The sequence below is a fragment of the Aptenodytes patagonicus genome, chromosome Z, assembly GCF_965638725.1.
Source record: "Aptenodytes patagonicus chromosome Z, bAptPat1.pri.cur, whole genome shotgun sequence".
In the NCBI taxonomy this organism is placed as follows: domain Eukaryota; kingdom Metazoa; phylum Chordata; class Aves; order Sphenisciformes; family Spheniscidae; genus Aptenodytes; species Aptenodytes patagonicus.
The window spans coordinates 85,971,438-85,994,115 of record NC_134982.1 but is presented as its reverse complement, the minus strand read 5'-3'; the positions used below and the strand labels follow the sequence as shown (position 1 = coordinate 85,994,115).

General features: G+C 40.3%; 1 protein-coding gene across 1 annotated transcript; it reads left to right on the top strand.

The window, feature by feature from the left end:
- Positions 1-8,346: 8,346 nt before the first annotated feature.
- On the top strand, positions 8,347-21,060 carry CETN3 (centrin 3). Its single transcript, XM_076363440.1, has 5 exons — positions 8,347-8,452; positions 11,289-11,424; positions 13,203-13,317; positions 15,938-16,129; positions 20,612-21,060. The coding sequence occupies exons 1-5, from the start codon at positions 8,436-8,438 to the stop codon at positions 20,653-20,655; spliced, it is 504 nt and encodes a 167-aa protein (XP_076219555.1). The 5' UTR covers positions 8,347-8,435; the 3' UTR covers positions 20,656-21,060.
- The last annotated feature ends 1,618 nt before the right edge of the window (positions 21,061-22,678 follow it).

Here is a 22,678-nt window from a genome sequence, read left to right as displayed (position 1 = left end):
TGCAGTCCAGTCATAATTTCTAGGTATTTTTAAGAGAAGCACGTCTTCATTCTAAATGGAGTGTAAAACCTTTAGAAATTGCTAGCAGTGTTTTTCACGCTTCTGAGCAAGAGACTGCATTAGAAACGTTTAGATATCATAGATGGATGCTGCAAAGCTTTTATAAAACCATGGATGGGTACTTCTTGAAAAAACCCCTACATTTTAACACAAATCAGAATTAGGTTTTCAACGGAATTCGTACATAGAAAACATGGATGGGATGAAAAGTATGTATTTGGGTGTCAGTTTCAGGTTGTGGTGACCTAGATTATTATTTCCACACAAGACAGTAGCTAATGACAGCTGTTTACTGTACTTGAAACAAAAATGGTCACATAGCTTCTGTGTGCACACACAACTGGAGCTTGAAAGAACGCCTAGCATACTTGCTGTCCAGTTTCTGCTAGAAGACTCCTTATTAACCGATAAACTGTAGAAGTTTTGTGGAAATTAGTCCATGAATAACAAAAGCAGCAGCTGTCATGAAAACCAGCAGAAAAGAAACATGCCTGTGTAAAGTCAAGAATAAATGACGAAGGTGAAATGCAGCTGTTCATTTAAAGATGAGGATATCCTTCCCTCCAGACAACCGATAACTGGACTTCAGGGATATGTGGTTGTTCAGTTAATAGGATGCATTTGTTTTCCTCCCAGGAGTTCCAGGGTCAAGGTGCAGTCTTCAAGACAATCTCTTTGCACATTAGTGCAAACACAATCTTATTTTCAAAGCTAGTTTACCTTGTTAAATTTTGAATTTTATGTGGTGCTGAGGACAGAATCTGAAGGCAAATACAGGTAGAAATAAGGTGACTTTATGAGGGAAATGAATGAATTGTAAGTAATTATGTGGGAAATAAGGCAATTAAATGCAAATAATTAAAAAATATTATAATGTTGGTTTCATCTAAAGAATAAAAAAATGAGCTTGGGAGCAGCCAGCTGGGAGGCTCCACTTCTCAGATTAGGTTATTGGGGTCCCCCACCCAGCCTTGTTCCTCTGTCCTTTCTGGTGATGCGGAGGAGTCTTTTATCATACAACCTAACAATTGGGACTAACCCCGCTGATCGTGTGTCATCGTTTCAAAGTGCTGCACAGCTGTGTATCAATGATTCCCCATTACATGTCTAGGGACAAAGTAACTTCTAGTGGAAGTAAGACACCTCAGATCTGAGTTTATAAAATGTGGCAACCCACAACTTCCACCTTGGGTCTAATGAAGGATGTGCAAAGCCTTTCTCTGTCATCTGGGGTCAGTAGTAAGTTCAGATGCACATCAAGAGTTAATGGCACTGTGTCACCACGGCACAGTACAAAAAGATTTTGGTGCCCCAGTTACAATCATTTCACCTCCTGTTCTGCCCTGGTGTTTGCAGCAGGAGCACTCGGAATGCAAGGCGTCAGCAGAATCCATCACTGTCACTACTACTTTCTCAATTATCGGTTTGCCAACAAGTTGAAAGAAGTTTGTTACATGTGCTGTGAAAATCATCAGATTTGACATCAGATTTGAAACAGTAAATTGTCCTAGCAACAAGAATGAACATTTTTCATTGGCATTCAGCAGATAAGGGGACAGGTTTGGTTTACAGATAAGAAATCGAAGAAGTGCTTTATTGCACTTCTTTGCAGACAAGTAAGAAAGAGAGGGCTGAGAAAGACCATCTTGAGGTCACCTAGCACCACCTTCATGCAGAGCAGCAGAATGTTTGCTTAAAACTAGACGTTCCCAGGTCTGCCTGCCCCCACTTCTTCCTGTTTTCCATCACTTTTTCACTTCCTGGTCCCTCAACTGCCTCATGTTTCTGGCCTGTTACCAACTTTTTCCTTCGTCCCACATCCTCTGCTGCTGCCTCCTCACACATACCCAGACTTCTGTCTGTGCCTCCCCATGAGTTCTCCCACCTTTGTTCCCTTCTTCCTCACTCTGAGAAATGGCCTCTTATTTCACAATATCTGAAATCTGCCATCTCTGGAGCACTGGGCCTGGAGCACAAGATAAGAAACCCAACAGAGAAAGGGCAGCCCTGTGGCTCACCGTTGGCCATAAAGGTCATTCCACAATGCCTTATTGATCGGCCTATGCTTTTCTTCATATTCAGTCCAAGTTACTCTTTTCTACAAACTAAGCTGTTATTCTTGGATGCAGTGTTCGTATAACATCTTTTTACATAGCAGAAAACTGTTACCAGTCAGCTACCATAAGCTTAAAAACATGACATATAAGGAAAGATTTAATTACTTTGTTTTTCCCTCCAGGTCTTTCCAGTTTCTTTATTCCTGTCCTAAACTATGCTCTGCAAAACTGTATGCCACTCAAGCTTCGCCAGCACCAAGCAGAACAGAACAGGTTCATCCTTGCCTTACATGTTTGCTCCCTTCCGAATACATCATGTTGCTGATTCATATTTCTGGTCCCTTGTAATCTCCAAGTTCTGTTCTGTAATAATATTTGCTATCCAGTTACTTCCCATCTTGCATTTCTGCACTGGAGTTTTCTCCTGTGAAATAAAGCACTGTCAACCTGCCTTCATTCCATTTCCTATCACTGATTCCAGACCACCTCATCAATTTATCAACATGAGTTTGAATTCTGATACTGCCTTCCACCATGCTTGTAACCCCTCCGGCCTCTGTGTGGAGGGTATACGCAGTTGTCCTTCTTACAGCTTACCAGGTGAGGAAGGAAGACGCAGAGTTTGAGGAGACTGCTTTAGTCACACAGAGTATCTTTGCGTAAGTAATAGCAGCCTTCAGGCTGCCTCATAGCTTTCTTCCACTATGCCTTCATCTCATATTCAGCCTATGCTCTGCTCATGTAGAAAAGATTTCTCTACAGCAATCAGTGCTTTGGTTCATTCTTCAGCACTTTGAATTTAAGTTTTAAAATGTAAAATTCTGTTTTTCATACTGCTGCGCATGCAATCTGATTCCAGTCTCTTACCAGTTACTTATAATTTTTATTTACAGCAATGATGAATGTGTTGCGTTGCTTTTGTCATATTGAACTACACCTTGTATTTCACAACAGATGCTACGTTGTGAGGTAGCTATCTCAGATGAGTAAGGGGTCTTTATAATCATCTTTCTAATACACATGGAAATGAAACAGTAATTTTAATTACTTCAGTACTACAGCATCTCATTTTATTTTTATATCAGTCAACATCTCTATTTGCCATCATGTCACTATGAAAGAAACATGGGATGCTTCTGCTAAAAAGAATATTCTTAGGGACAGGAAAAAAAAAAGCATCCTTACTGTTAAATCCTAGACTGTAGGATGCTATATAGCAGAGCTCAGAATGAGCTTTAGAACAAGTGCTGTTAAAGCCTAGTGTAACACCTTACCTTTTAAGAGCAGACATCTATAGCCAAAGAAAACAAAAAATGGAGATCTGTTAGGAAAGAGGGAGGGAGATAAGGGTAGAAAAAGATATGGCAAAGGAGGAATTACGAATATTTAACTTTTAAAATCTAGGTCTAAGAATTCAACCAACACTGTTTCAAGTTACTATTTATAATTAATGCATGCATTACTGAAATGATTAAGCAGTACCTCTTCTGTCTAAAAATTCAACCAGATTTCATCCAAAACTAATTCTTCTTAAGTCCCCTCACTTCCAAATTGAATTAGGAAGCACAGAAACAGATACAATTGAAAAGCAGTCAGAAAACACTCGTTAGGTTTTATTTTAAATTTAACATTATTTGAACCTAAATATTACATAGGGGTTTTCTGGTAAAAATGTTAGGTTATATCTGCACTGTGCACATTGGTGCAGCACAGGGATATCCAGGCTAGTCAGAAAGCAATCTAGTCCTCTGAGACAACTCTAGTGTGACGTTAAATCACTTTACTACTAGCTTATACATGAACACCGCGTTGCTTTGTGTAGTGTAATCATACCTCAAAGTCAGTTAATGCTCCTACAGAGTACTACATACAGGCAGAATATCCCTTCTCTGCTCCTCTCCTATATTCCTACATAAAGACAACAAAAGTCATTATTACCTTCCTGCCTGCCTGCGGTGTGCAGGTGCGGTAAGCCTGGGCAGTGTAGTGTGGGCTGGAGGACGAGCAGGAGATGACTTCCGCAGCACAAGCACAGGCAGGAGCTGCCTCCAGGGCAGGGGCAGAGCGGCTGTGCTTTGCTGTGCTGAGAGGAGAAACACATGGAAAGGTGCCACCAGGGACTACAACCTTCTGCACAAAAAAAGGTGTCTAAATTTACCATAAAAACAAAATAATAGGCTTTATTGCATAAATATAGAGTAAAGTAGAAATGAACGGTGTTATAAGCCCACTCTTTGCTTTTGCTGTGCTATCCAAAACGATTTTCAGTACACGGTTCCTCCAATGATTCAGATTTTATTGGACGGGCTAATCTCACCAATTTAGTAACTGACTTTGTGCGTGTTCCCGTATGCGCCCAACAGTGTCCTGGGAAGGTTACGAGGCATTCAACAGCAATTAAAATTGGAAAGCACAGGAAAAACAAACAAACAAAAGAACCCTGACACAGGGAGAAGGACTCAGGAGAGGTCCTTGGCCAACACTTTTGTGACTGTACCAGAGCTAGAGAGTAAGATATTTCCCAGCAGTTTGATCCAGACGTACACAGGAGTACATTTCCAATCATCAAACAGGCAAGGACACGATATGTTTTTAATATGGCTTTACATTTTCACACTGATTTTGTGGCGTACGATTTGCTGTAAGAGTGACATGAACAAACAACAGTTGAACTTACATGAAATCTGCCCAAGCAAAACTACTCCTTTAAAAATTTTTCAATTAATTTTATTGACAAAGCAGCTTCTTGCTTTACATCAGAAGGTTCTGATATTTGATCTGATTTTGAACAGCCGGGATGAGGTTTGTAATCTCCTGGACCCTCAAATTCAGCTTGGGACAAGGGAACAGTAGAGTGGTTTCAAGAACTAATAAAATTAGGAATAGAAAAGTAAACATATTCACTCAAAGGGAAGATATGGCTGGCAGACAGCCCCACAAATGGCTTTCATATAGCAACAGATGAGTTTGAAAATTAATTAAAAGCTGAAGATACAACTAATAATAAAGCCTTCAAGCATACCTCACAAATAAACAATTATTGTCCTTATTAAGCTGGCAATACATAGGTGTGAGGAACATGCCAGTGACATTCTAATTTATCCACTCTACTCATAAGAGGTAATTTTAGACAAGGTTTTGCCAGCTTTGAAAATGTAAGGGTTTGTAAGTCTCAGACACCATACCCAAAATCAAGAATTTCTTTTTAGCTATTATAATTTCAGTCCGTCTTTTCAGTTTTGAATTCCTGGCATCTCCATTACATGTGCAATACAAACACTGCTGCCAGCTTTACTAAGTTTACAAACAGTGGCATTTTGGTTTCTGGAGCAGAGCTTTTACCATAGCATCCCATTAAGCACAGCACCAGTTGCACTAGGAATCTGTCTGCTTGGCGATCTTCTGCCCTGAAGATCTTACAGTTTAGTGCAAAGAATAACAACATCGCTACAAACACCAAGGGTTGTAAATGGTAAGACACTCTCCCTTCCTACACTTGCAAATGAGACTGGCTGGGAATAATCAAGTTTAGAGGCAGAGCACACAGGGGTGTGTTTATTCCTGTGGATTGTGTAGCTCCTAATTGCCCTTATCTTTTCAAGCCCACCTTCACTGGTCACCCAACCAGGTTAGGCACGGGAAGTCATTACAGCAGACCTGGCTGTGTGCTCCCTTCTGGAAACACCGTGATGGGCCAGCAGAAGAGCGAGGAGTCCTACCTCTACCACCTACCGCCAGTAGGAAACACGCAAGAGGAGAGCTGTATGTGTGTTAGGTACCTAAAGGCTAGAGAAAAGTGCTTAGTCAGCTGTGCATCTCTTCTCATTAAAGTCACGGCAAGCTCCTTGGCCTTGGAGGCAAGAAGGCAATTTTATAGCTAAGTTTAGAAATACAGACCCGAACGCGGATCTCCAGTTCCTGGAAGCATACCCAGAGGGTCATTCAGTATCAGGTATTTGAGTCTACCTGCCAGGGAGTAGCAAGGACAGGGGTGCTCCATGAGGGAGGACAACGTGGAAGCCAAGGGCAACCGTGACACAGGCAGGGATAGCGACCTCCCCACAGACCGCAGGGATGGTGACGGTAACCGCACCTGTCAGCAGCCCACTGATTGCCAGACAACTGCAAGGTCATGACTCAAGTTCAAGGCCAGGCCACAAAGTCCTGTCAATAAGCCAGCGACAGCAGCACACAGCACAAAGGCAGGTCTACCTCCAATATAGCTCAGGCAAGGATCAAGGTCCTGTGGGCTGAGCTCCAGGACCAACATGCAGAGGGGTTGTGGGTGGGGGTCCCAGGTGAGACAGGGCAATTCAGGGCTGCTGGTGCACTCAGGACCCTGACCCTACCTCCCCCACACTCCAGGTGAGCGTTCTCACCACTCAATTAATGCTCTCCTTTTCTCTCTGGCCATGTAAATATGTTGTAGGAAGCACAACAAAACTAATTTGCGGGTGTATTTGCTTGTTTGTTTACTATACAGTACCTACTGCCTCGATGTGACCAGCATGGACTGACTGCAGAGTTACCTGCACGGAGTTCTGAGACCCGTATTCAGGACCTGTACCCAACTCCCTGCTTCAAACTGGGGATGAACCCAGATTTGAACACAAACACACAATTGCTCAGATGAATGCACCTAATCGCAGACATATCCAAACAGCAAGGAGTGAAATGAAAAATCTCTGATCAAAAATCTCTCACTACAGCACAGGTGGAGGGTCAAACTTGCCGGTAACTTACGCTTTTAGTTACAAAGCTACCATCGGTTAACAGAGGTCAATCACGAACTTCTTACAGTACCTCTGCCTACTTGATCTGTGGACCAGAGATAATATGAACAGCCAAACAAGCCTCATCTCTGCTTGACTTTTCAGGAAAAATGTGTCTTGAGCACGCCTACTGATTCCACCTCTTCAGATCCAACAGTGCATAGTCAGGGTCAACATGCTACTGGCTTATTACTGGAAAACTAGGTGTCTGCAAATGTAAAACACCTTCAAGACATGCTGTTAGTCCTGAAGGGAGCAGGACTTAAATGCCTGAAGACATTTTTCACTGCCCGAGTCTTTTCAGTGAATTTAGCCAGACTGCTTAGCACAGTATTAGGAAAAAACTGAACATCCATGTGGTCCAGCTAGTAGCACTGGACTATGCTGTTTCAGCACTAGTTATAAAACCGCCCTGTCTGCTCAGGGCACCCTGAATGCCAAGGCACAAGGGACATCTGTTGTGTCACAGACCAGAGTGCCAAGGCAGCACACTTTCCAAGTTGGTGGTTTCTTATCGGTGAAATGAATACTTGCCTCACCCACCGAGTATGTAATGTTGGCTTATTCACTGGTTTGCAAAGCACAAAAGTATTAATGGCAATGAGAACTGGAACCATACATAAAAGTCTTCAGCCTTCACGTAATAGATTTTTAGGAGGGCGAAGTGTAGACTACCAGACAGGCTCGACAAAAATGCTTCCACGTACTCTGAATGCCATGCGTGTATATACGTATTTCAAGAACGTGCTTACGAATCACATCTCCCCTCACATTTCTGAGCTCCGATGCAGAGCTCCCAGACCCCATCCTGAAGGTGCGTATCGACTACCAGTTCCCAGCCGACAGAGGCGAGGCCACTTTCCCCAAGGCCCTGCCAACAGCTAGGCGCGCCGACGGCTGTCACCGCGCAGGCAGTGCCCGCTCCCCGACTCCGGACGGCGGGAGCGCCGCCTCCCACAGCTCCTCCACGACCCGCCGCGCTTCCACGCTCAAAATGGCGCCGTCCCACCCAGCGGCGGAGGGAGCGGGCAGAGCCTGGGCACGCGGCGGAGCTCTTCTGCCGCAGCCCTAGCACACCCAGGCTAGAGACAGAGGAGCAGAGGCGGCACACCCGCTCCCAGGCGCCCCCGGCAGCCCGCCAGCCGTGCCAGGGGGCGAGCGGGGCCGGGCCAGATCAGCCACCGCCAGGGCCCGCCGGCGCCCGGCGCCCCGCTCACCTCTGCCCGCGCCGCGCAGCATTCTGGGTAACGGCGTCCCACGCCAAAAACCCCGCCCCCCGCGCGGATGACGCAAGAGGAACGCCCCCTCCCGCTTGAGTGGCAGCCTCCCAGCCAGTAAGCGGGCGCTCGACGCTCGGAGGCGGGAAGATCCCCGCCAGCCTCCAATCAGACGGCGGCGGCCTGCAGAGGAGGGCGCGGGTTGGCGGGCGCCGGCGTCGTGCCGCGTTTCCAAGGGGAAGGGAGGACGGCGGGGCCGTGCGGAGGGGCAGGCGGCGTGGTCCGGTGCGGCCCGGCCCGCCGCGGCCCGGCTCGGGGGCGGCGGCAGCATGAGCTTGGCCTTGAGGTCGGTATGAGCCGGGCGATTCCCGCTTCGGGCCCCGGAGTGCGGGCGGCTCTGCTGGGGGGAGGGGGGGCGGCCGCGGGCGCCGCCCTCCGGGGCCCTCAAGGGCCTCGCAGTCCCCTCGGAGGGCAGCCGGCCGCGGTAACGTCCGGGGAGAGATCTCGGAAAGCGGGGGGGGGGGGGGGGGCAGCGGCGGGGCCGTGCCGGTGGAGGTCAGCCGCAGCCGCTTATGTCTGATCCCTTCGGAGGGGGTCGTGGGCGGCCGGGGCGGAGCAGGTCCGGCCGCCGTCTGTTCACCGAGGGAGGGTGGGGCCCTCCTTTGAGGGCCTCGCTTTGAGAGGTTCGCTTGTGGGTTGCCTAAAGTAACGCACCTTCAGAAAGCCTTTTAATAGGCGTTAAGTTCGGCTGTTGGCTTTTGGGGGTTTGTGGGGTTGGTTTTTTTTTAATTCGGATTCAGTAACTGTTGTGCGAAGGGGCCCGGCTTATAAATTCTGTACTGGCAAATCCTTGTCTTCGAGCGTCATTAATATGCTTATGTGGCATATGTGATCCTTAATTTTCAAGGCTTGAGAACTTCACGCTTCATATAGGAAAAGTGGTTGTAGAAGAAGTGGCACTAAACTAGTTGCATTTAAGTACTGCTCCGTCTTTTATAAAAATTCTTTTATGCTAAAATGCTTGAGTAGCTAGATCCTTCTTCCAGAAGAGTTCCACGGTAATCTGCTTTCAGACTGCTAAATGGATTTCATCATCGCAGCTCACAAAATGTGGGCTCTCTCTGGATCTGAGCTACTCTCCCAGTCCTAATTATGTAGCCAGCTCAGAGTTATTTTCATCCTTGCAAAAGCTACGGTAATCCAAAGCCTGTGTGAAATCATGCTGTCTCAACTGGCCTGCTAAGGACTTGCTCTTTGAGGATATTGTGGTCTGAGGCAGGTCCAGCTTGCGCAGCTTGCACTTTTCTGGTCTATATTTGGAATTCTTACTGGTGTAGTTTCAGTGGTTCTTGAAAGCTAGATCCCAGCTGTGTGTTTAATTTTTGGTTTTGATTAAAATTAGCAAATCCTTGACAAAGGAGAAGGAAAAGCAGCTCATTACGGGAGATTTGGAAAATAAATATCCTTGAAAAGCAGTTTTCTGCTCACTCATCAGTAATTTTTATGCATTTTACAGTAGGTGACACAGCTTGCATTTTGTCTCTGGTGCAAATAAACAAATGAGTATAAAAAACCTTTTCCTGAGAGCGTAACCTAAATTATACAATAACTTAGGTTAGAAAGGACTTCTGGAAGTCATCTAGTCCAGCTTTCTGCTCAGAGTGGGTCCCACTCAAAACTGAATGAGGTTGCTGAGCACCTTTTTCAGTTGGGTTCCAGAAATTTCTGACGAGGCAGACTCCTCGGTCTCTGAGTGCAGCTGTTCCAGCACATAAATGCTCGCACTGGGAAAATGTTTCCCCTTAGAGAAACAAGCTACAAGTTTGTCTTCTGAGCTGCAGTTTCTCCTGTTGCATTTTGTAGTTGTTGCCTCTTGTCCTTTCACTGTGCTCCTCTGAGGGGACCCTGTCGCTGTTCTCTGTGTAATAACCCTCTAGATAGTGAAGGACTTAGATCCCCTCTCCTTAGCCCTTCCCCACCTGGTCCCTCTGCCCCACTCACCCTGCTCTAAACAAACCCAGCTCCCTCAGCTTCTCATGCACCATGCGCAGCAGCCACCAGGCATGGTAGTCTGCCTTAGACCTTACCCATTTTCTGTACTGGGGTGTCCACAGCTGGACACAGTACATCTGATGTGGCCTCATGATCACAGAATGGAGGGGATTTACTGCTACAATTAGCCATGCTCATCACGGCATGCTGCCAAGCCTCACACATGCCTGCTTCTTCCAGGAGTGTACCTTGAGTACTGCAACAGCCTTAGTTGATATCAGCTGTTACCTCAAATGTACTACTTTTCTTTTTTTTTAGAGTTCTTGCTCTGAAATGGACATCTTCCAGGCCATTAGTCTGGGTACAGCAGTCAATCTCATTGGTGCGAATAAAGCACAGTTACAGCAAAATTTACACTTTACTAGCTTGGTCCAAAGTACCTTTTATCAGTGCCATCCTTTTCAGTTTTTTCAACTGTTGTTCCCAATATATGAATCGTGTATTTTCTGTCTGTTACCTGAAAATTTGACCTTATTTCTAGACTAGCCAAGGAAAAGAGGGCTGTCTTTGAGCAAGATTTGCTGGTTTGGGGGGCTTGTCTCTTTTGTATATACCAAAACCAGAGCAAAAAGGCTTTAGAACAGGGTGTGTGATTTAAAGGATTTTAAAAAAATCCATACATGCCATTTACCTAAGAACTGTAACTGGCAACAAAGCCGATTTGTGGCACCTAACGCCCACTTCAGTAGCCAGATGACCCAGCTGTCTAGCCTAGTTAAGCCTCCAGTGGCCTGTCTGTCTCAAAATTCTTTCTTCTAAGCTACAGTTTAGAAATAAAGTATTTTCAGGAGTTGTATCATTTCAACTGCTAATCTAGTTTGTAACCTTAAGTATTCTTTTTAACTGGTAGTTTTTCTACCCTCTTTTTTGTTGTTGTTGTTGTTATTTATTAACCAAAAAGCCTGTGCTGATTTTATTTTGGGTGGGGGATTGGAGGTATTGAGCTTTCACAAAGGAATTGTCTATTTCAAGTGTTATTTTAAGCTGGGAGGACAAGCTGGGAAAAGATTGAATGGGGAAGGTAATGATCTGTGCAATTATCGTGAGTTTCTTATCAGTGGAAAATGTTATCTGCAGTGGTATCTTCCCAGTAGAAATCAATTACACTTAATTTCTTTCTTCTTACACAGGAATGAGCTTTCGGTAGACAAAACTAAAAAAAAGAAGAGAAGAGAACTGACTGAGGAACAGAAGCAAGAAATTAAAGATGCCTTTGAGTTGTTTGATACAGACAAAGATAGAGCAATAAATTATCATGAATTAAAGGTAAAAGTTTTTTTCATTTAAACAATTTTATGGCAGATAATAGATATCTGTTTCTTAGTGAGTTTTTAAGATGTTGGCTGTGTCTTTAAAAAATGCTCCATGTTCAAAATCTCTTGCTGGGCTGAAGGAGTGAGGATATTTGGAAAGAAAAAAAAGGGAATACTGGATTGGTGTAAGAATGAGCTTTTCTTCCTACACTATATACTTGACACAGTAACAGAAGTGCCGTAGCATCCTGCATAACACTGGTCTGAATGCTCCCCAGGGTTTAGCTTGGACAGATGACTAAGTGGAAAAAGCTCTTGGAAAGCTGTTTGGTTCTTTTTGAAGGCACTGTATGATCTAAAGCTTGATGTTGTGAAAATCCACAGGTTTCAGAGGCTTAGGTAAAAGATGTAAATCAAATTTGTAAAACCCTTGACTACAAGCCAAAGCTGACCCACTTGCATTTTTCAACAGGGAGCCTATGGATTGTAGGAATGAGGTATGCTATTTGCTGTGCGTAAGGGAGGCTCAGTAGTTTCCCTTCCCAAAAAAGGCTTCTCCTGTTGATAACTACCGGCAAATGGAGGCTAGGATGGCAGTCTTTCCTAGTGAGTCTTCCCAGCTGGAAGTCTCTAGAAATAGTCATGAAGTTTATTAAAGTCTCTTTAAATCTTCTAGGAATTTTTATTCTAATTATACTGCATCAAGAACAAAAAGTAGCTTTGGAGAGGCCAGTGTTTCTGCCATGTATTGGGTGATATTCTTTTGGGAGGGAATACCTAATCCAACCTGCTGGCTCAACATTCTGGCTCTACCAACTAACTCAAAGAGGGGAGAGAAGAAAAAAAAAAAGTCTTATTTTTACTTTAATTGCTGTTACAGGAATGTCTTAGGTATAGCGATTCCCTTCTCTTTATTTCAGAGTTCAGGTATTTTATCTTTGCTGGAAGCCACAGCGAGTGGGGTAGTACTGGGGACTGTTTCGGGACTCTTAATATGCTTTTTCCAATTATGGTATGCTTTGAATTCCCAGTTGTAATGATTACTTGCAAAACTGTTTCTTAGCTGTCTAATTAAATATTGTGGCCCTGAAGATAATACTATGGAAGAACAGAAGTACATAAAGAACTATCTCCTTCTCTACAAAATCAGCATATAGCATAGATTTTTGAATGGCTACATACAATAGGATTGTGGTTTTCCACTTCTGGTTTAGTGTATGTTCATCAGCTTGGAGGAAGTTATGGTAGTGTGTGCTGAGAAATTGCCATCTCAGTTCAAATGGGAAACTAAATGTGTACTCCTAACCTAATGGAAAAATAAAAAATAGGTTGGTTTATGTTGTTCGTTGGAAAAGCAGTAAAGTTACTTGTAAGAGGACTTGTAAACCTGTAAACATATACACACTTAGTATGAATACTGAAGAAGAATAATTTAAAGAATGATTTTCAGTTATACCTTCGAAAAAGGGTCAGTACTTGAAATGTTTTTGGAAGTGAGGAAAACAAATATTCTTGTTCCAAGAAGCATTTGGTCCAGTCTGTAAAATCCCTGAAAATGCAAAGGCTAGTTTTTTCACTGTAGCTTGATGTTCCCTTTGCTAGTAGTAGTTTTAAGCGATTTTTATATCCAAAGTTTTTCTCCTTTTATTAATTTTATTTACTGTTGTTGCTAAACCACTGATACACACCTTCTGTCTTGGGCAAGAAGGTAATTACTGAAAATAAAAAGAAATCTGTTAAATCCGTATTTTAATCTTCATCTATGGTTGCACTTCCATTTTATTCCAAAAGGTGGCAATGAGAGCCTTGGGTTTTGATGTGAAAAAAGCTGATGTACTGAAAATACTTAAAGATTATGATCGAGAAGCGACAGGCAAGATCACCTTTGAAGATTTTAATGAAGTTGGTATGTGTTTGATTGTGTACCTTTAGAGAAATTTAGCTTGTAGTAGTGACTACAATTTGGAAGCAGTACTTTGTGTACTTTTTCAGTTATCTAGTACCATTAAGAAACAGAAGTGGGAGATTTCATTTCATATTTTTCTTAATAAAAGTCAATAGTGCAGGAAAATAAATTTTTGTATTCTGAATACTCAGTTTGATATGCAGAGATTAATGATAGCCACAGTATAAAAGGAAATAGTATACACAGTCCTAATCTTTTTCAAACTAACACAAAGGAATAAATGCTAACTTAAAATGTAGATATTCTTGTGTTTATGGATTTTGTAAGATTCTCCTTCCTGCTGTGGAAAAAGTATTTGGCATTGAATTTCACGGGAAGGAGTGTATACACAGGCAAACTGTAAACTGAATACAGACTTCGTATATAACAAAGATAAGAGAAATTGAAGCAGACGTTAAATATTGTACTTAAAGGATTTTCAACTGTTAATAAAAACAGTGGCATTTCATTAAGCTGTTTCATCTGAAGATTGTGTATTGTGCAGTTTGACATACTTTGAGTATGTAGTGATTTGCAGATTTTTTAAAGATTAGAGTTTAAGTTTCTTTGAAGATTTTTTTTTTTTGGTTGTTACACATAACTTATACTTTTGCATACAATTTGTGTTTACCAAAAAAAAAAGCTGTGTGGGATTTCTCCATTTATGGCTTTATATCTCTATTTCATTATTCCAGTCCATGTGTTCAAGGTATTAGATTTCTGTAAATTTTCTGAAAAAAACCCAATCCCCAATGTAGTACATGTGTATTTCCTCTTGGCTACGAATAACAATCTACTTAATGTGGCAACACAGCTAATGATTGAAACGTGGCAAATTTTAATGATTTAACAAGTTGGGATTGGACAAAATGTGTAGTTAATGACAGATAATATTTTTGTAGTTGTATGCCGGGTTAAAGCAAATTGTAAGTCAGAAAAGAACCAAAAATAAAGTCTATGGGGAAATACACGTGCTCAGTCCTGATTTAATTTAAAATAAATTAAAAAAAGTAAAGTGAGCGTATTGATTTAATAGCAATAATAATAAGTGCATCATTATGCTATAATATTATATAATTGAATATACTTTAATTACTGTGTGATTCTTTCTTAATTCCTGATATTTAGTCCTGTCATTGTTCATTGTTTCCTGATTCTGTCCTGGCTGTCAATATGGGCAGTCAAAAAGTGCTGTGAGAAGCTAGGAAAATTCTTGTAGAAAGTACAACATACACTTGGAAGGCGATCGAACCTGTCCCGAAATTTGAATTGGGTTTGAGTGCTGCTATGACGCAGTATGACCTTGACACAGAATTAAACATAATACCACTTCTAGCAGAAAGATCAGGGAGTTAGAGAAAATAAGTTATAGAAGCTTTAATTGTGAAGAGCTGCTGAATATAGCTAAGCAATTCTTGAGCCATCAATTTTTCATAGTTTAATGTTATTTATGGTTTTAAATGTAGGAATGGCCCATCTGAAATGTATAAAGATGCAACTACGTTTTGTCTTCTTTTGTACAATAATGTTACCTATGGTATTTAGAGACATAGTGTTTTATTGTTCTTCAGCTAACATTGCGGTTGTCTTCTTGCCACGGAAGGTAGAATTTTTAAATGATGCGATACTGTCATGCAGCGTAGTTGTTTTAAATGAAAATACTTAAATTTAATATAAACCTGAGGGATTTATGTAGACATATAAACTTCATTGCTGTAGTGAGCTTATATGAACTTGAATCTAATTTTTTCCTGTCAAGTTCACTAAGCCAGAGCAGGCGTTCCATCTGCAGACAGTAGCAGATGCTAAGTGGTTCTCTATGCACAAATGGGGTTGATGTGTTTTTAATGGCTTGATGAAAGTCATAAATAGCAAGCCCTGTAATACAAGACTAGCAGGTACAAAGATGTGAAGATATTTACAGTTGGTTCCAGAAATGTCTGAAATAATTACTAGAAGAATATTTTACATGGCAAGTTTGTCTTTTCTGTTACAGAAACTGACAAATGGTTGTGATAAAAGGAATAATAAAGACTGATGAATCCTTTCAGAATTAACATCTTGTAGTTCATAGCAGTGCCCTTTTCATAACCCCTGGGCTTAGGTTTTTTGTGTCTAAAAGAGAGGTTCCATGTGAATGTTTTTCATTACTTAGTGTTTCAATGGTCTCTCCAAGTCAAAACTCTATCCTGATCAAAACGTATAAAATAAAAAAACTCACATGTCTTCATCTGTCAGAGCTGATGTTTTTTCTGAAAGGTAAGTTTGGAACAGAGGAGGCATGTGTATACTTGTAATTCCTATTGAAAGGTGCGTTGAAAGCGTGACTGTGTCTAAATGGCCGTGTAGCTTTCCACTGCAACAGGTATGTCCCAAAGAGAAACTCAGCTTGGGAAAAGAGAGATGAGAAAGAAAGGTCAGATAACGGCCAAACAAATATGCATGTTGAATTGAACTATATAAAAATGAAAGAAAGGGTGAAATCAGGAGTGTGTGTTCTTCGTATTGCCTCAATCTGCTATGGTCATTCTGAGTTTACCCTTCAGAATTTTTTAGTCTAATTTAAGTATCCTTCTTACAGTGACAGACTGGATATTGGACAGAGACCCACAAGAAGAAATACTCAAGGCATTCAAATTGTTTGATGATGATGACTCTGGTAAAATAAGTCTGAGAAACCTGCGCCGGGTTGCTAGAGAATTGGGTGAAAATATGTCTGATGAAGAACTACGGGCTATGATTGAAGAATTTGATAAGGATGGAGATGGAGAAAGTACGTGTTAGCAAAGAAAACCCCATATAGTCCCCTTTTTAAATGTGGTTTTGTTGTGAAAATGTCCTCTTTGGTTTCCTTCTAGATAACTTTCAGCTCAAACTTAATTTGGCTTACAAATAGTGGAATTTGTTATTTTTGACTAGTCCTGGAATCATATCTTGGAGTCTAAAAATCAAGTTAATTTCTCAAGTTGATTCACCACTAACTCTTATTCAACTATTGTCTATTAAAAGATTGGTGAAAGTGTAGTTGAAGGTGGAAGTAATTGAACTGGTACATGTTCCATGTACCTACGTTACAGTTTTATTTCCTTGTAAATCAGTAAAAGGATTAAAGTGCTAAGAGAAACTCTTTCGATCGCCTAGTCAATATTTCTTAAGTGGTGATGTGTCACTGTTGTGATTTCAGCGTGTTAGTCAGACATGGAGTATTAAGCTAGTAAATCATGCTGGATGCACCCTGGGTCTGTTGCAGGATCAGCTTCGATGGGTCTTTAACATACTCTGAACCTCAGAGTGCTGAAGAGCATAGTGTGAAAAATGGCTCTGGGCAATTGACAAGGTCCATACAGAGGGGCTGCAGAAGGATTTTATTAGCTAGATAAAGAATGAATTAACAAATCCAGTTTGATGCTATGCTTATTAAATCTTTGTGAATGCTGAAACTTTGTTTATTTTCATTAGCTTGAAAACATCCTTACATTTACACCAGAATCCTTAATACCGGAATTTCAGGGACTGCTCACTTGAGACCATGTACATAAATGCTGCATTTTTTAACAGTCATCAAAACCTACTTCTGAGTTTTTCTTTCTGGATGGTGACTCGTGTCTGAGATTTCACTAGTGGTTCATCAACTTTCCCAGTTACAATAGTATTTCTACTTGTGAGCCACTGCATCTGTTGGACTCAAAACTCTCACTACTGGTGGAAAAAAAATTGTGTTGTCAGCCTTGTGACAGACACTCCTGCCCTCTGTGCTGTTTGAGATAGATGGTATTCCACACTTGGGAATACAATTACTCAAGTACTGAAACAACCCCTTTTCTTTCAAGAGGAAGAGCAGGACATTTAAAGATGGTCAGTGGTGTGGAAATGCGAACCTTTTGTCCCGTTGTAGTGGTGTAAATACAGAGACTGGAGACAAAGATAGTGAAAGGTCAGTGAATCAACTGCCAGAAGAGTATTAATGTTGACACTGTTATTACTAAAGTAAGTGTTGGGAAAAGTGTTATTTCTTTCCTTTTGGAGCTATTGTTTTCTGATATCTTTCTGTGGTCTGAGGCCATGGTTCCTTTACAGATCTATACTGCATAATTCTGATGTTCCTCCACGCTCCCAGCTGTGTCTTCCCACCCATTTCTTGCACTGGCAGTATCTGATCCCATAGGTGAGGTGTTTAGGGGAGCTAAGCCAGGAGAAAACTATTCATGTAGGTTTTTAAGTGTTGTTTTTCTTGCTACTTAGATCCCTGAACTGTCTCAGTGCTTGATCAGATTTTCTCAGAGCTGCATCCTGAGAAAATAGATTTTGTTTTCTCTCAGCGTTTCCTATAGGATAATTGAAGCAGGTCAGTATAGTGAAAGCTGCAAATCTTGTTTTCAGGCACCTGTCTGTGTTCAGTGACACACAAGATTGCAGCTGTGAATTCTGGTAGACAATAGGATACCTATTTACTTCCTTTTCAGTAGCTGTATAGCAGGCAAGGAATGATGCCTGTTTTCTCAATCCATTAGATTGATAGATGTCTAGGTAGATACTTTAATTTTGAGCTTGTTTTGCTTTTAAAAGGAAGACTTGTAAGGACATTGCATTGCTAGCTTTACTTTTTCCTTTTTTTAAGATTCGTTTTACTTTTTCTTTTTTGGAAGGTGCAGCTGTAGGAGTGAGTGAGAGTGGAATTCATCTGCAAGCACGTTTTGTGCTGTGTTGTTCTCCTGGAGCTGCCAACTGAGATGTCAGAATCATGGATCAAGGATGGTTTTTTGTCATGTGGCTATTTGGTCACTACAGATTGAATGTAGACCATTAGCTCCTTTCAGGAAGGTTACTGAGTCATAATTATTTTGGGTCAGTGCTACGTTTTTGAATTGAAATTGATCACCTAAGAGTGGGTGGTCTAGTTTTGTCTTACTCATTCATCCATTCATTCTCTTTGTTAGAGCAGTCAAGCACGAGATCGAATATGGAAGACTGACAGTATAATGTTTGTATATGGTGCTGTTTACACTTAAGGTTCTCTGTGTTTTCTTTAAAGAAAACTGATGCCGTTTCTCGCTTTTTAAGATTCATTCTGAAAAAGTAAATAATCCTGTGAATCACTGTTCCATTTAACTTCAAACATCTGGGTCACGTAGCAAAATCTTGCTGCCATCTAATTCTCCTTCTCTTCCTGCCAGAAAAAAGTATCTGAAACTGTTAGTTGGTAGCATTTTTAATTGATACTTCAAATACAGGAATAATACCACTTGTGGTTTAACACCCTTTATGTTTGAGAGATTGTTTTGCTCATTGTGAAATAAGGTCTGTTGTGTGATACCCAGGCTACTTGAACCCTTGTGTTTCCAGCAAAACCACTGAGCTGTACTGGTACACTGTACATAAGTTTCTGTAGAAGAAAGTGTGTTTGACATATTTCTGTCTGCCTTAAAAACATAAATAGTCTTATTTTCGTATTCCCGGTCTTAGGAACAATTTCTGTTTTGGAGTATGGCTATTTTTAGAAACTCCATGCTGTCAGTTCATGCAGTTTTTGTCGTCTTGTGTTGATGCATCTGTAGGAAACACGATCCAGTCTTAGGTCTCAGATTTTGGCACAGAATTAGAAAAATTAGAAAAAAGCCACCACTGAAATAATATGCTCCTTTAACTCTCCAGAGTCTAAGTCAACATTTTCTTCATATTAGCCGTTATACTAATTTGTTCTTTTATGATCATTTATGTCATGGAATTGAGGGAAATCTGACGCTGAGAAAGACACTGATTGCTTCTGATTTTATTGTACTTAGCTTGTGAACAGATCCTAAATCTGAGGAGGATTAACTGGGATTAACTGGGTTACTGGGAATTGTAACTACGCTTCTCTTCGCAGTTTGTTTGAATGTTACAAAATTTGTTTGTCATTGTAATACTGTATTTCCACTTTGCAGGATTGTTTAACAAAGATGTTTTAAGCCAGAGAGTATTTTGGGGAGGATGTTTGTATTTGTGCTGTTATTGTGCTGTTACTGTGATAAAGCTGTGGAAATGCTTTTTAAAGTCATACAGACATCATAGTGCTTATGTGTAGTAGAACATGATGTAGCTATATGATGGACTGATATTTCAGAGTATAGGGTCCTAAGCTAGACTAGATCTACTTGTTTCATATTTTTTGACATGTGTCGCAACGGGGCGGATTTAGGTTTATTTTTTTTTATTCCGTAACATACTTGAATTTGTTTAATTTTCTGCTAGCTGTAAATGTAGCTCTTATTTTGCAGTGCTTTGTTTAGGAATAGCTTGGGCACACTGGCTGGGACAGATAATTGTCAGGGAGAATTCTTCATACACGTCTGGTCTTTTCCATACCACTGACTTATTCTAATCATTCCCCACTACAGTAATTAGTTGCAGAGTGAACATGTTCATTGGTTAACTCTTCTACGGTGGCTCTGTCTTAACATATGAGTAAGGTCAATAGCTCAGGTATAAGTGCAGCAAAATAATTAATGACTGCTAATTAATTTATTATTATGACTTGATTTCTTCAAGTACATTTGCGTAAAATTTCTGTTAATTATAACTGAAGAATGAAGAAAGTTCAGATGGGGAAAAGCTTGTCAAAAGTCCATTTTAATTCTAGCTAATTTATGGAATCATTAGTAAATGATCTTAAAATTCATTTTGTATTTGGCAAGCATTACAGATTTGAGGGAGAGAAGAATAGCATGGTTTGGGCTTGGGGGGCGGTTTGGACATAAATGTCTGAATCATGATTTTAAGAATAAAACTGAATTTGATTGTAACTGGAGCTGCAGTATTGTTGCTTGAGAAGCACTTATTGAATAAAATTTATGTATAATTTTTAACATTTTTATAAATCTTAAAAAATCCTAATAATGTATTATGTTTTTGCATAGCCATCTTTTTACATACTTTTCTCAGTGTTTTTTTCTATCTTGTTTTACTTTGAAAGTATTTTTACTTTCATAATTAGAAATAATAGCTTGTTATATACGAGCTAGATTCTGGCTTAAGTATTCTACATAATTAAGCTCGCATTCTAACTTTTCCTTTTACATGAAAAAAGAAGTGCAAAATCTCTGTTGTTCTAGAAGCAAAAAATCCAAACTTGTAAACCTTGATTAGTGATGAATTAGACACAACAAATACTAACTGGGAAACCTTTAAGTAAAAAGTACTGTACAGATATGCATTAGTTTATTTTATAGTTTATGGATGTTTGCTGTTTGTCTAACAATTTTCTCTTTTTCTGCAGTCAATCAAGAAGAGTTCATTGCTATTATGACAGGCGATATTTAGCATTAGAAGAAAAGAAATGAACTCAGCACAAAAGGGAGGAATCATCGGCAGCTTCCATTACAATGTTTCGTACTTCCTTTCAATTCCGTAGCTGGCGTGATGCAGAAAATTACTTTCGTCACAGGACCAAAATAAAGACAGGTTATATGCACTGATAGTTCAGTACTTTGTATCATTAAATATTATCACTAGAATAATTGATATATCATTTTAGAACAAGTATGTAATGCTGCATTTCAGAATGTTCGAGTAGTCATTTGTAAAATAGCTTTGTATAAGATTTCTAAATTGTATCATATTATAAGAACCTTTTGAGGTTTACTTTGTGTTAGCATTAGCTGTGGCCTTAGTTTTGATACATAAGGTTTGACAAACTTCCATTTTAATAAAATGTTCTTTACTATTGCTACTTGTAAGTCTTATTTTTGTAGTTTAATCTGAACTAGACTATAATGTAAAATCCTTCAGAGAAAATAATTTTTTTTCGCTTATAGGCTTGTGCTTCCGCTGTTCTAGATGAATGGTAACATTAAAAAAGCAAGCATTTGCATCTTCAAAGATGCAGTTTTTTAACTCTGTATTACCCCTGTGTGATAGCAAAGGGCAGGCCACTATGCATGGTGATAAACTGTATCAAAAATGTGCTTAAATCATCCAGATGTCAGCCAGCAGCGCTCTCTTCAGTATCTACAGCTCTGATAGCTGTGGAGACAATGCCAACTGTTTATGATGAGTAGATGCTCTTTCTGCAGTATCCAGTTAGACGAAAAGCATCAGGGAATGAACTTTTGAAGTAGTTGAAGGGACTGTATGTATTTCTAGTTTGCCAGATGTCTTCCAGGAGAGTTCTTGTGGGTTGATCTTCCAGATTTCCTGTATATTAGTTGTAGTTTCTTCTTTCTAAACTTCCCTCTCCTTATATATCAAAAAATGTAACTTTAAATCTTGGTTAATCCTGTGTTCATCTTTATTGTCAGAAAAGCAGCTGCTTTTTAACTCTCAATAATCCTGGGGTCATGAACAGGTTTGCCCTGCACAAACAGTTGGAGCTTGGAATTTATTGAAGACAGAAGTTAAGGTCATCAAAGTTAATAGTTTTTTCCTGTTATTCTTCAAGTGTGTATTGTAACATTCTTATCTGTGAAATACTGTGTTGCTTTCTATTAAGCCATCAATACCAGTCCATTCATAGAGAAGGTTATAGCAATTCAAAGTGACTAGCAGTGGCTCCGTGTAACTGATCAAGTATTATGAACAGACACCTCATGTAGAACCCCAGTGGGGTACGTGGCCATCGGCTGAGATTTCCCTGCTGGATTACTCTCATTCAGAGAGACGTCTTTTGAACAGCCTTTGCTAGGAAAGGACATTCTTCTTGTTGAGATGTTTTCATTTTGATTTTTTTCAAAATTAACTATGAAAATGTAATGGCGAAAAATGGCAAGGATCAAATTAATATGAAATTTGTGGGAGTGAAGGAGTAATTGGTATTTGCCAGGAAACTGCAGTCTTAATGTTCAGTTAATGTCAGTCTTAAACTTTGAGTAAAACTTCCTCTGTGCTATATTGGAGGTGGATTTTATAAGCAGGTTCTTGCTCAATAAATAAAACAGCATGAAATATTTGCAGGATGAAGATTGGTGTTTGTGGGGAAAAATTCTGCTATATATAGGATGGACATACTTTATTTCTTTTATATTCATTTCAGTATAATAGTTGGGAAAGGGGAAAAATAAGATTTGAAGGATTCTACCACACAAGAGAAAATCTTGCTTGGGAATAAATACAGCAAACTTCTTACAAGTCAAGTAAAATGCTTTAGAATCCAATAGCAAAAAACCCCACAAAAAACATAAAACTTATTTTAAAATAAACCTACTGTTTAAAAAAAAAAAACCGCACAAAAACCCAACCCAACTTTTAACCAGTATTTTGGAATCTTAGCAGATTTGTTTGGGAGGTAAATATTTTGGGGAAATGATTCAGTGTTTGGGACTGAGCCTATGAACTGCTCTTAACAAGT

Excerpts from the sequence above, each read along its gene's own strand:
- CETN3 (XM_076363440.1), top strand. Across the intron at positions 13,318-15,937 it reads TGAAGATTTTAATGAAGTTG|TGACAGACTGGATATTGGAC; the intron begins GTATGTGTTTGA and ends TCCTTCTTACAG. Across the intron at positions 16,130-20,611 it reads TAAGGATGGAGATGGAGAAA|TCAATCAAGAAGAGTTCATT; the intron begins GTACGTGTTAGC and ends CTTTTTCTGCAG.